Here is a 12,421-nt window from a genome sequence, read left to right on the forward strand (position 1 = left end):
AATCCCTGCATGGGGCAGAAGAGGGATTAAGAAATGTTTTTCTCTGGCCAGCCACTGCGCCTGACCAGAGAAAAACATTTCTTAATCCCTCTTCTGCCCCATGCAGGGATTACAGGCCCAGTGGCCAAAGTGCCTGTAATCCCAGCACTTTGGGAGGGCAGATCACCTGAGGTCAGGAGTTCAAGGCCAGCCTGGCCAACATGGTGAAACCCTCTCTCTACTAAAAACACAAAAATTAGCTGGGCATGGTGGCAGGTGCCTGTAATCACAGCTACTTGGGAGGCTGAGGCAGGAGAATCACTTGAACCCAGAGGCGGAGGTTGCAGTGAGATGAGATCACGCCACTGCACTCCAGCCTGGACAACAGAAAAAAAAAAATGCTTTTCTCTTGGGCAAGGCGTGTTGGCTCACGCCTGTAACCCCAACACTTTGAGAGGCCGAGGTGGGCGGATCCCTGAGCTCAGGAGTCTGAGACCAGCCTGGGCAGCACGGCGAGACCCTGTCTCTACCAAAAATACAAAAAATTAGCAGGGAGGGCGGGGTTACGTGCACCTGTGGTCCCAGCTACTTGGGGGACTGAGGCGGGAGGATGTGTTGAGTCCAGGAGGTGGAGGCTGCAGTGAGCCAAGAGCATGCCTTGGCACTCCAACCTGGTTGACAGAGTGAGATCCTGTCTCAAAAACAAAAAAAAAGAAAGAAAGAAACGCTTTTCTTTTCTCTTAGACTATTTTTAATTGATAAATCAGTTTTTGTTCTTCTTTTAAAAAATTTAACTTTTGGTTTTTGAGATAATTCTAGATTCATATGCAATTGTAACAACTAATACAGAGAGGTTCCATGTACCCTTTGCCCAATTTCCTTCAATGGTAACAACTTTCAAAATAACCAAAATATTGACATTGACAAAGTCAAGATGCACAAACATTCCCACCAGCACAAGGATCCCTCATGTTGCCCTTTTACTGACACATCCTCCTAGCTACTCAGGAGGCTGAGGCAGGAGAATCGCTTGAACCCAGGAGGCAGAGGTTGCAGTGAGCCGAGACTGCGCCACTGCACTCCAGCCTGGATGATAAAGGAAGACTCTGACTCAAAAAAAGAAAAAAAATTATAGACACATCCCCTTCCTTCCCACCCCGAAGTTCCTCTTCTACCTTGATCCCATTCTCCTTTCCTTCTGGGCCTCCCATGACATGAATGCTGGATCATTTATTTATTTATTTTTATTATACTTTAAGTTCTAGGGTACATGTGCATAACGTGCAGGTTTGTTACATATGTATACTTGTGCCATGTTGGTGTGCTGCACCCATCAACTCGTCAGCACTCATCAATTCATCATTTATTACACTTCCACAGGTCCCGAGGCTCTCTGTCCACTGATTTTTCAATCTGTTTTCTCTCTGTTGTTCAGATTAGATGATTTCTATTGTTCTCTCTTCCAGTTTCATTCCAGTTCTTTCCTTTATCATCTCCATTCTGCTGTGGAGTTCATCCACTGGGCTTTTTATTTTCAATAATGTATTTTTTAGCTCTCAATTTCCATTTGGTTTTTCTTTATGTCTTCTATGTATTTGCGGAGATTTTCTAGTTCTCTGCTGGGGTAGTCTTTTCCTTTCCTTTGACCATGTGCATCGTTGTTCACTGAAGCATTTTCATCATGGCTAGTTTAAAAATATCTGTCAAATAATTCTAACATCTCTGCTGTGTTAGTGATGTCAGCTGTAGATTGTCTTTTTTTGCTACAGTTTGAGATCTTCCTCGTCCTTGGAATGATGAGGGATTTGCAATGGAAACCTGGGTATTTTTGTATTATGAGACTCTGGATCCTATTTAAATGTTTTAGTTGTTTTTTTTTTTTTTTTTTTTTGATATTGCTCTAGCAGGGGAAGGTGGCTGCTGCCACCTTGTTACTGCCAGGTGAATGTAGGCATCTGGGTTTCCCACTGGGTGTCAACTGGCCAGGGAGTAGGGGTAGGGGAAGGTGCCTCCTTACTGCTGAGTGGATGTGGATGTGGGAATCCAGGATTTCCATGTGGTCTCCACTGCAACTCTGGGAGCAGATGAGCTTCCTTACTGACCAGTGGGGATGAAATTTTTGGCTCCTGGCTTGGTCTTCTCTGACACCACCCCAGCAAGGGGAGAAATCTCACTTGACTCAGCCCTTGCTGGTGTGGGTGATGGGGGTACCACAGTATTTCCTGTGGTGTTCAGCTGCAGCAGCACATTTATGGTCTAAAACTTTTATGTCTTGCTGGGCTGTCCCTTTCCTGGTTATTTGGTTAGAGAAAGTCGGCTTTTATTGTTGTTTTTCTAAAGTCTGTGCCCATTACTGTTTCTGGGTTCTCAGCGACTTCAGCTCCAAGTCTGGATACATGAGGCAAAAAGAAAGTCCCCTAGAGCTCACCACTATGGCGTCCCTCAAGTCTCAAGGACCCTGATCAGTCTGTCTTCTCTTTACCTTCCAGAATGTTCTTATGTTTGTTTCATTTATGTCTAGGGGTTTCAGGTGTACTTAGTGGGAAAAATAGGGAAAAGTATGCCTACTCCATCCTCTTCGAAGCAGAAGGAGACAAATCAATTTTCAGACCTTAACTAGGACTTCTGTAACAAAAACTCCTCTTTTTTTTTTTATTATACTTTAAGTTGTAGGGTACATGTGCACAACCTGCAGGTTTGTTACATATGTATACATGTGCCATGTTGGTGTGCTGCACCCATTAACTCGTCATTTACATTAGGTATATCTCCTAATGCTATCCCTACCCACTCCTCCCACCCCACGACAGGCCCCAGTGTGTGATGTTCCCCTTCCTGTGTCCAAGTGTTCCCACTGTTCTGGATAACAGCCTATGAAACGATGACTTGATTTGGTGATTTTAATAAATGAAAACTTGAAAACAGTGCATGTAATAGTGTTATATAAATTTCTTTCAGAAGTGTCCTGTGTGTGGACAATGTTTTTAGGTACTCTTTCAGGCTCTAATTTTATATCACTAAATTAAGCCATAAATGATCACTATGACCCATGCTTAAGATAAAACTGTAAGATATCACTCCCTATGGGGCATATCTCAGCTTCCAATCTTATTTGCATAGATTTTATAAAGTTCACCTTCCCAGTTTACGTTACATCCAGATGGTCCCGGCAAATGAAAGAGCTTTGACTTTCCCTTTGTGTTTGCTGAATCACCACAGTGGCTTAAAGTGGTGGTAAGAGTTTTTTTGTTTTCTTTTTAAAATTACTTCCTCCTGACTCTTTGCTAAACCATATAAAAAGTATCATCTGCTCTAACAAAGAGGCTGACCTATCCTAATTTAATTTAATCTGAATTTTGTTTCTAGGGCTCACTGCTCATTTGTAGAACTCACCGCTCTCTGAAACTGTGTATTTATTTGTTTCCGTCTTATTTACTATCTCTCCCCAATAGATTATAAGCTTTAGAACAGGAGCCACCTTTTTGTTCTCTCCTACATCCATCACCTAGAATACAGCCTGGTAGAGAGTGACAGTCAATACATATTTTGCTAATGAAAGAAGATTTAACATCGAATCTACCTCCTCCAAGAATCTTTCTTTCTTTTTTGAAAAAATTTATTTTAGATTCAGGGGTACATGTGCAGGTCTGTTACATGGGTGTATTGTGTGATATTGAGGTTTAGGCTTCTAATAATCCTGTCACCTAAGCAGTGAACATAGTACCCAATAGGTAGTTTTTCAACCCTCACCCCCTGTCTCTCCCCTTTTGGAATTCCTAGAGTTTATTGTTTCCATCTTTGTGTCCGTGGATACCCAGTGTTTAACTCTCCCTTATAAATGAGAACGTGGTATTTGGTTTTCCGTTTCTGTATTAATTTGCTTAGGATAGTGGCCTCCAGTTGCATTCATGTTGCTGCAAAGGACATGATTTCGTTCTTTTTTATGGCTGTGTAGTATTGCATGGTGTATATGGACCACATTTTCTTTATCCAATCCACTGTTGATGGGAGCCTGAGTTGATCCCACGTCTTTGTTTCTGTGAATAGTGCTGTGATGGACATATGAGTGCAGGTGTCTTTTTGGTAGAACAATTTATTTTTCTCTGGGTATATATCCAGTCACGGGATTGCAGCATTGAATGGTTGTTCTACTATTAGTCAAGAAGCTTTCTTAGACTCTTTTAGTTCATAGTTATGACACTTCTTTTTGAACATTAAAAACTCATGCAGCAATTCATAGTGTGCTGTCTTTAATAGGTAATACCAATGTTTTCTTCCTTGGTGATTGACTCCTATACCGTTATTTAGCCTTCCATATATTTAGGTATGATCTTCCTAACCTGACAAAAAGACCATGCAGGTAGACAAATACCTACAGAGTGCCCACTGGGAACTAAGAAATATGACAAGGAATAAGACAGCCATGGTCCCCGCCATCTCCAAGTTTAAGCTTCAGTGACACCCAGTCAGCACAAGACTTCCCCTTTGGTAGAAACTCAAATGATTTGACTATTAGATAACTGAGTTAAAATCTCTGGTTGGTTTGGGGTGCAAAGTGAGGATAACTACAAATGTTTTTAAATTAATGTAATATTGCCGGGCACAGTGGCATGTGCCTATAATTTATGCCAAGCTACTTGGGAGGCTGAGGCTAGAGGATCACTTCAGCCCAAAAGTTCAAGGCTGCAGTGAGCTATGACCATACCACTGCACTCTAGTCTGGGCAACAGAGAGAGGCCCTGTCTCTTAAAAATTAAAACTTGGGCTGGGTGCGGTGGCTTATGCCTGTAATCCCGACACTTTTCTACTAAAAATACAAAAAATTAGCTGAGTGTGGTGGTGCACACCTGTAATCTCAATTACTCAGGAGGCTGAGGTGGGAGGATTGCTTGAGCCCAGAAATCACAGGTTGCAGGAGCCGAGATCATGCGACTGCACTCCAGCCTGGGTGACAGAGTGAGACTTTGTCTCAAAAAAATACACAAATAAATAAAAGTAAAAAATGAAAAATAATTTAATATTATTAAGTGAATAAATGACAGGGCATTAGACTACGCCTGAATTGAAATAGTGTCAGCATTTATATGTATGTATTATTTTTTATTTACTACTATCTCATATATTCCTCACAAAACTCCACTAAGGTCAATTGGAACCATGTTTTTTTTCTCTAAGGGACAAGGTCTCACTGTTGTCACCCAGGCTGAACTGAAGTGGTACAATCATAAATCACTGCAGCCTCCCATTTCTGGGCTCAACAGATCCTCTCACCTCAGCTTCCTGAGTAGCTGGGATTACAGGCATACACCACCACGCCCAGCTAATTTTTGTATTTTTAGTAGAGATGGGGTTCACCATGTTGCCCATACTGGTCTCAAATTCCTGGACTTAAGTGATTAGCCTACCTCTACCTCCCAAAGTTCTGCGATTACAGGCATGAGACAATGTGCCTGGCCAAACCGTTTTTTTAGTACATAAAGAAACAGACTCAGCATGGTGAAGTGGCTTGCTCGACATCCAGCAGTCAGTAAATGACGTGGCTAGATTTGAAATTAGGACTGCTTGCAAAGTTTCAAAGTCTATTTCTTAAAAATATAGAATGTTGCTTAAATTCTGAAAATTCTCCTTTAGTTACATAACATTTCTTGGGTACCTCACGAAGCTGTTCCACCAGCTCTTTCTCTTCTCTCATCTGCTCCATTTTCCTCCGGATTGTAAACTGTGGGTCTATAGATTCCAAATTTCTCTGAGGTCTTAGAAACACTATAATAGAAAGGGAAAAATGCCTTCATGTAGTGCCTTGTCACATAGGGCTATTCATATTAAAATCAAACAGTATTTTAATTTATCCAAAATAATTCATTTACTACTCAAAGAAACAAAGGAATTCCAAATCCACAAGAAAAGCCTGGCTCAAGTATTTTAAAAGAGACTACATTTTAAATTATACTAGGTTGAGTGGACTAACAAGCTGTATTTTTCCGTGATAATAAACTGAACCCAGGGCAAGGTCTGGATCATTGGGACCATTTCAAGTCACTGGTCTGACAGATGTCCTACTTCACACACCTTCCCACCATTTTCATTCTAAGTTTTTATTTACACTCAATCCTTTCATTAAATTCAGATAATTTATTTCAAATAAGGCTCTAAAATTGTTGTATGTATTTTAAAAAGCACAAGTTAATGTTTTTGTTGGCATCAAGTTTTTCATAAGCCTGAGTTAAGAACTAAGTGATGATTACATATTTGAGGGTGCAGTGGAAAAATTCTGCCTTCTAGACTGTCACTGACAGACTATCTAAAAAGTCAGCTCTTTGGAGACGAGGAAGGACTCCTTTTAGGAAGCCTGTCAAGATTAGAAGTAGCTGAAGAGCTCATCGTTGGCTTCAGGTTCTTGAAGTTACGAACTCCAGGAACAGTAACAGCGATGCTCCCTCTGAAATGAGCTGAGGAAATACACGCCCTTCCCTCTGTAGGAAAACATCTTGTAGAGACCGATCAAGAAGGTAAATCATGTTCTATGTATTGGAGAATGACTACAGCAAGAGTTTTAATTAATTTTTTAATGATCCAAAGCCCAGGGCAGATTTAAACTTGAATTTTTTTCTTCCTAGAGATTTTTATCCTTGCACATAAGACGGAAGAAAGAGCTGTTCAGAGCCTTGGTTCCCCCATCCCATAGACTTTCAGATTGAGGTAGGGAGGGAAAGTCTCTTAGAAAATTCTGGGCAGAGAACGCCAATGTTAGAAATCCATACCACATAGAAGGCTGCATGGCGTACTGCAATTGCAGAAGTTTCAATCATGATCATTTAAACGATGCTGAATAAGAAAGAACGCGTAATTTTTATTCTACCCTGACATACATTTCCTATGGACCACTTTAGAAACTACTTCAATATTTCAGATTCCTAGAAATGAAATATGATTTACAAATTGAATACTTTGGATACAAAGACTTGAGTCCACTCAGTGTAATCAAAAGTCCTGTGCTCGTCTAACTACAATATTTTAATTTCCATTTATGCCTTTGAACATGCATTCTCTTTCTCACATCTCAGTATTTTCTTTCTAAATTAGTTCTAAGATACTTGAATTCGCATTCTGATGCTCTATGGAAGACGAGAAAGTTGACATATCTTAAATCGTTGACTTAGAGTTAATGGAGAAAGAGGATGATTTAAGGTACACAAGGCCTGTCGCCTTCTGGAATCTCAGAGAGGAGTCAGCTTGTGGCCTGGGGCCTCTGCTGGAAGCCACTGAGGGAAATCACAGGCGAAGGACACCAAAGGCAGTCACAGGAGGACTGTCACCAAGTCCCACAAAACCCAAACCTCACAGGACGTAGAACCAATTGTCTAAAAAGTAAAGCCAAGGTCAGTAAAAGGACAGAGTGACCAGGCAGGGAAAGATGACAAGTTCACAGAGAAAAGGAACTGAGGAAAACTCTGACAAATTAGGATGCATGGAAGAAACTGGAGAATGCATCACATTTTACACCATTTCAAGCAAAACCAAAACAGAAATATACAAAAATGTAAAATCTAGAACTAATTTGCACCACCAAATTTACCAAGAAAAGGTCAAGAAATGCAGATAGAGTTGGATAATACATATATATGCCAGCAAGGGGCGCCTCAACACCGTTTAAACAAATCAAATGTTTTCTTTGGAGCTGTTATTTTCCTTTGCCTTTTTTCTAGGGGGTAATCTTATCTAATAATATTTTCAATATGTTTTTATTGGCAGATTTCAATCTGAATATGAAACTATCAGGAAGTGAAATGAACCATGAGCTTTTGTTCAACACCACATTGCCTTATTAGAGCCCTATGTAAGATACCAGGATAACGAGATGGTGTCTGGGTTTTACTTTCCTGGCATCATTTTTAAATTTTGCATTCCTTTGTATCTTAAAAATGTAACATGCATGTGTGGGCATTTGCTCTATGAATGTCAAGCAATCAAAAGTGTTTTAAAAACCAATTCAACTGTATTTTTTTAAAATGAACACTTCAAATACACACAAAATTATCAGAAATAATGACTAGATCGCTATTAGTTTTCTAAATGTATTCATTACTATGACATATAAGAGAGCTTAAGGCAATCTCTTTAGGCTCATAATAAATCTACCAAGTACAAAAGTGCTTGCTTATTTTGCTGGGTTTGTTACAACAGAATAGCTTTACTGGAACCATTAAAGTACCTCTGATTAAATTACCTACATTTTTTTCTTTTCTTTCAAGTCCTATTTAAATAATAAATCCAGTGACCAGTCTGGGTCCAGGCTTTAGGAAACTGATCTACAAAAGAATTATTCTGCTTTTCCTTAATTTCGTATCACTAAATTTCAAGAGCTCCCTTACTTAATCCAGAGGAATAAAAGTTTAACTTGAGGCCATGAGACAATGTTAAGAAGCAGCCCCCACTGTGAGTGAATCTTTTCAAGTCAAATGCTCCTGTGACTGCTGAAGGGTAAATAAGAAAAAAGATGGGTGAGAGAGCAGAGTGAGTGTGTGTTATGAGTGTGTTGAAAGAGATGAAGAGGTGGTGACTGGTTTTGGGGGGTGGGAGGGCGGGTGGAGGGACACAGTCTCACTCAGTTGCCCAGGCTGGAGTGCAGTGGTACGATCTCAGCTCACTGCAACCTCAACCACCTGGCTCACGTGATTCTCCCATCTCAGTCTCCTGAGTAGCTGGGACCACAGGCCTGCACCACCATGCCTGGCTAAGTTTTGTATTTTTAGGAGAGGTGGAGTTTTGCCATGTTGCCCAGGCTGGTCTGGAACTCCTGGACTCAAGTGACCTACTGCCTCAGACTCCCAAAGTGCTGGGATTACAGGTGTGAGCCACGGCACCTGGCCAAGGTAGGCAATTAAGATGAAGGAAAAAAATAAGTTCTGCTTAAATTAAGCCTATAGTTTAATTTACTGTATGTTGTATAAATAACATTTATTTTTATTTTGTTTTGAGATGGAGTCTCACTCTGTCACCCAGGCTGGAGTGCAGTGGCATGATCTCGGCTCACTGCAAACTCTACCTCACAGGTTCAAGTGATTCTCCTGCCTCAGCTCCCCAAATAGCTGGTATTACAGGTGCCCGCTACCACGCCTGGCTACATTTTGTATTTTTAGTAGAGACAGGGTTTCACCATGTTGACCAGGCTGGTCTTGAACTCCTGACCTCAAGTGACCCACCTGCCTCAGCCTCCCAAAGTCCTGGGAAGTCAGGCATGAGCCACTGCATCCAGCATAAATAACATTTAAAGAACAGAAAAGATTTGCACATATATGTAATTTATTTAGCAGAAGAGATTAAGCATGGAATCTGCAGGGTATAATGAAATGCTTATGTAGAATATCAAATTCATCCTCACAGATATAGGTCAGATTCCACAGATCTTCCCATTATTTTCTGCCTTTTCCTTCATTCTTTTCTCCATCCTCATCTCTGAGCTGGGAGTAATCTCTGTCTTCTGTGAGCATATAAAATTATTTTATCTGTGTCTCTCCCATAGCACTCACCATTTTCCGTCTTACAATAGAGTGATATTTCGCTCCATTATGGATCTGTAAACGTTTATGTCTGTTTCCAACTTGTACCCTCTACTCCTGCCCCACAAAGCAGTGAGTGGGGCAGAATGAGTTTGTTGAATGAGTAAATGAAACAAGTGTTTCAAACACTCCCTCATTTAAAGCTCAGTCTATTTGGAGAGTGTCCTTGCAAAGATTATTCTATCCTGATAATCAGTCACCTGAGTTTTTCCTCTTATGAATAATCACCTAAACTTAGCTTCCAGGTCTGAATGCATTAGACTCTGAAATAAACGTTACACGAAAGCAGAGAGATTTTGGCTGTCTCTTTCAGAGCTGCATCCATAGTGATGAGCATCGTGCGTAGCACATAATAGGCACTCAGCAGATATTTAAGGATGTGTACAAGAAACCACTTACGTACTTGTTGTGAGAACATCTTTGAGTTAAGCAAACAAAGAAAGCCCTGTGCTCTAAAAATTGCCCAAATGCACTTTCTCATTTAATTATTGCAGGAAATGCACTCTTCATATAAGAAATACTTATACCTAAATTTAGCTCAATGAGAGGAGATTCCTTCTCTGTGGAAACATGAGGTTTTAAAATTTAAGTCTCAACTTCTCCTTGGAAGTTAAGAACCTGAACCGGACATGATGTTTAAGATAGACAAACTCAAAGGCAGCAATATCTTGGCTTTGAAAAAATATCACGAGCTTTAGATGCAGGCTACTGTGAATCAGAATTCTCACTAGCTGATTCATTCATTCCCTTCTGGTGCCTAAAATTGAACCGGACACATTCTGTGTCCTCAGAATGCTCACATTTCTTCTCTATGGTCTTAGACAATTTACTTGACCCAGTGACTTTCAACCTTACTTGAACACCACATAACATCACATAAGAAGTAAAACAAATGACCAGTGCTTAGACTCAATGCTACACCAAATAAATTAGCATTTCTGACTATGGGGCCTAAGTGGCTATAGTTTTACAAAACACTCAGGTGATTCTAATATAAAACCATAGTTGAGAGCCACTAAAAGCCTTTTCCATCCTCAGTTTCTTCATCTTTCTAAAGGGAAAAATAATACCTATAGTGCAAGATTACTGTAAAAAATTAAGGAAAATATCTGCAAAGTGGTACAAGATACATGGTTACTTCAGAGACTAATGTAAACTGGTCCATTCATCCATTCTCTGGTGATAACTTAAAGATTAATTTTCAATAAGTATAAAGTAGCACCTACAAATTCACTGCAAATGAAAGAGCAAAAATTACCCCAAAGAAGATAGAAATGGTTTTTAACTTCAAAGTGAAGTGAAGAGGAAAGATTCAGTAAGAGGACACAGAGCGGGGAAAAGCAGAAGTTAAACCATCAGGTTAAAAACAAAGGTTACAGCTGTCCCATCCAGCTCCAGGGGGTCCCGGACAACCCTACAGACAAACTTCCCCATCCTCCTTCATCCACCTCATGGGGCAGAACTTTGAGGACTTTGAGAACTCAAACTCCCAAGGACCTTCTATACCCAGGTTGCCAATTTTAAAAAATCTGTTTGAAGAATAAGTTTTAGAGAAATGGGGAATTTAAAATGAGATAGAATGGGAATAAAATATTTGAAAGAATTTAAATAAAAGGATAATTTTATATAAAGCAAGACAGTGAGCAAGGTAAAAAAAAGGATAACTTTACCAAAAAGAATAACTAAAAAGTATAAATAAAAGTCAAGTTACATCATGTTAGGTTGAGCTGGTAATAAGATGATGTTTATTTATAAAGGTTATTTACAAAGATAGCAGCCAATATTGAATAATGGAGAAAATATGAGGAAACAAAACTGATGTAATCAGCTTTGAAATGCCAAGAGAGGCCCCTGAGTAGGACCTTCTGCTTAAGAGGAACCAGTAAGAACAACATAAAAAATAGTCTGTGTTCCTTTCCCAACATTAGCTCATAGACTTGTGAACATACAGTGCAGCTTCTTTAACTAAAAAAAAAAAAAAAAAAAAAAAAAAAAAAGCATTAGAAAATGTATTCCAATCACAGGTCAAAGTTAAGAACAAAGAGAATGAAGATAAACGTAAAAGTCAGATCTGGGAAGCTAAACAAATGTTTGTAAAGACTATTGCTGTACAGAAAATTTTCTGTTGCCCAGGGCATAATAGAGACAAACTGCAAATACGAAAAAATGACAATCTTCAAACATCTGACACGACTGACTGAACCATGAGTATTGAAAACGATGGCTTTATTATTATTGCGGTACAGCGTAACAGCTGCATGTGAATTCCTGGAATTTTTACTCATAGAAAAAATAATTTAATAACTATTACAAGGTTATTTTATTTTTAGAAAGATTTCCACAATGACTATTTTCTATGGAAATTTAAGGATTTTTAATCAAATGAAGGCAGCCTGAATATAGATGCAACAGAGATGATTCCAGAGTTAGGAACCCTGGTGCGGCTTCACCTCCACCTCAACCCCACAGTGTGACCCAGGCAGCTCACCTCACCTTTCTGGTTTTAGCCTGTTCATCTATAAAGACAGTAATTCTACTGCTACATAAGAAGTCTAATTGTTTCCCAGCTTTAAAAAAAAAAAAAGTCCTTTGGTTTCAGATATCATTCCTAAGGAAATACCAAACCACACATAAATCTTTCATTCTAGGCTTTATTTCCTTTAAACAACATTAGGCCCATAAATAGCTATACTTTCTGACAAACAAAAATGCCTCCCCTCCATTAGAAAAAAAACTTAAGTAAAGAAAAAGTTTATCAAGAAAGTTTCCATTTAGCCCTCTTCAACTTCCAAACTTTAAAACCGGATAGTATAAGGAGGGCCATTTGTTTCATAACTCTTGTTTTTTAATCCTATTTATTTTCAGTTTAAAAATTTAGAAAT

At 39.4% G+C, this 12,421-nt stretch overlaps 1 protein-coding gene across 2 annotated transcripts in view; it reads right to left on the reverse strand.

Moving 5' to 3' along the window:
• The window catches only part of LRCH1 (leucine rich repeats and calponin homology domain containing 1), a 208,425-nt gene that overhangs the window by 24,928 nt on the left and 171,076 nt on the right, over nucleotides 1-12,421 (reverse strand). For both annotated transcript variants that reach the window (XM_023187294.1, XM_023187295.3), the window contains exon 16: nucleotides 5,633-5,742. In XM_023187294.1, coding sequence (XP_023043062.1) covers nucleotides 5,633-5,742 — 110 coding nt within the window. The remainder of the gene's footprint in view (nucleotides 1-5,632; nucleotides 5,743-12,421) is intronic.

The sequence above is a fragment of the Piliocolobus tephrosceles genome, chromosome X (assembly GCF_002776525.5).
Source record: "Piliocolobus tephrosceles isolate RC106 chromosome X, ASM277652v3, whole genome shotgun sequence".
Lineage (NCBI taxonomy): Eukaryota > Metazoa > Chordata > Mammalia > Primates > Cercopithecidae > Piliocolobus > Piliocolobus tephrosceles.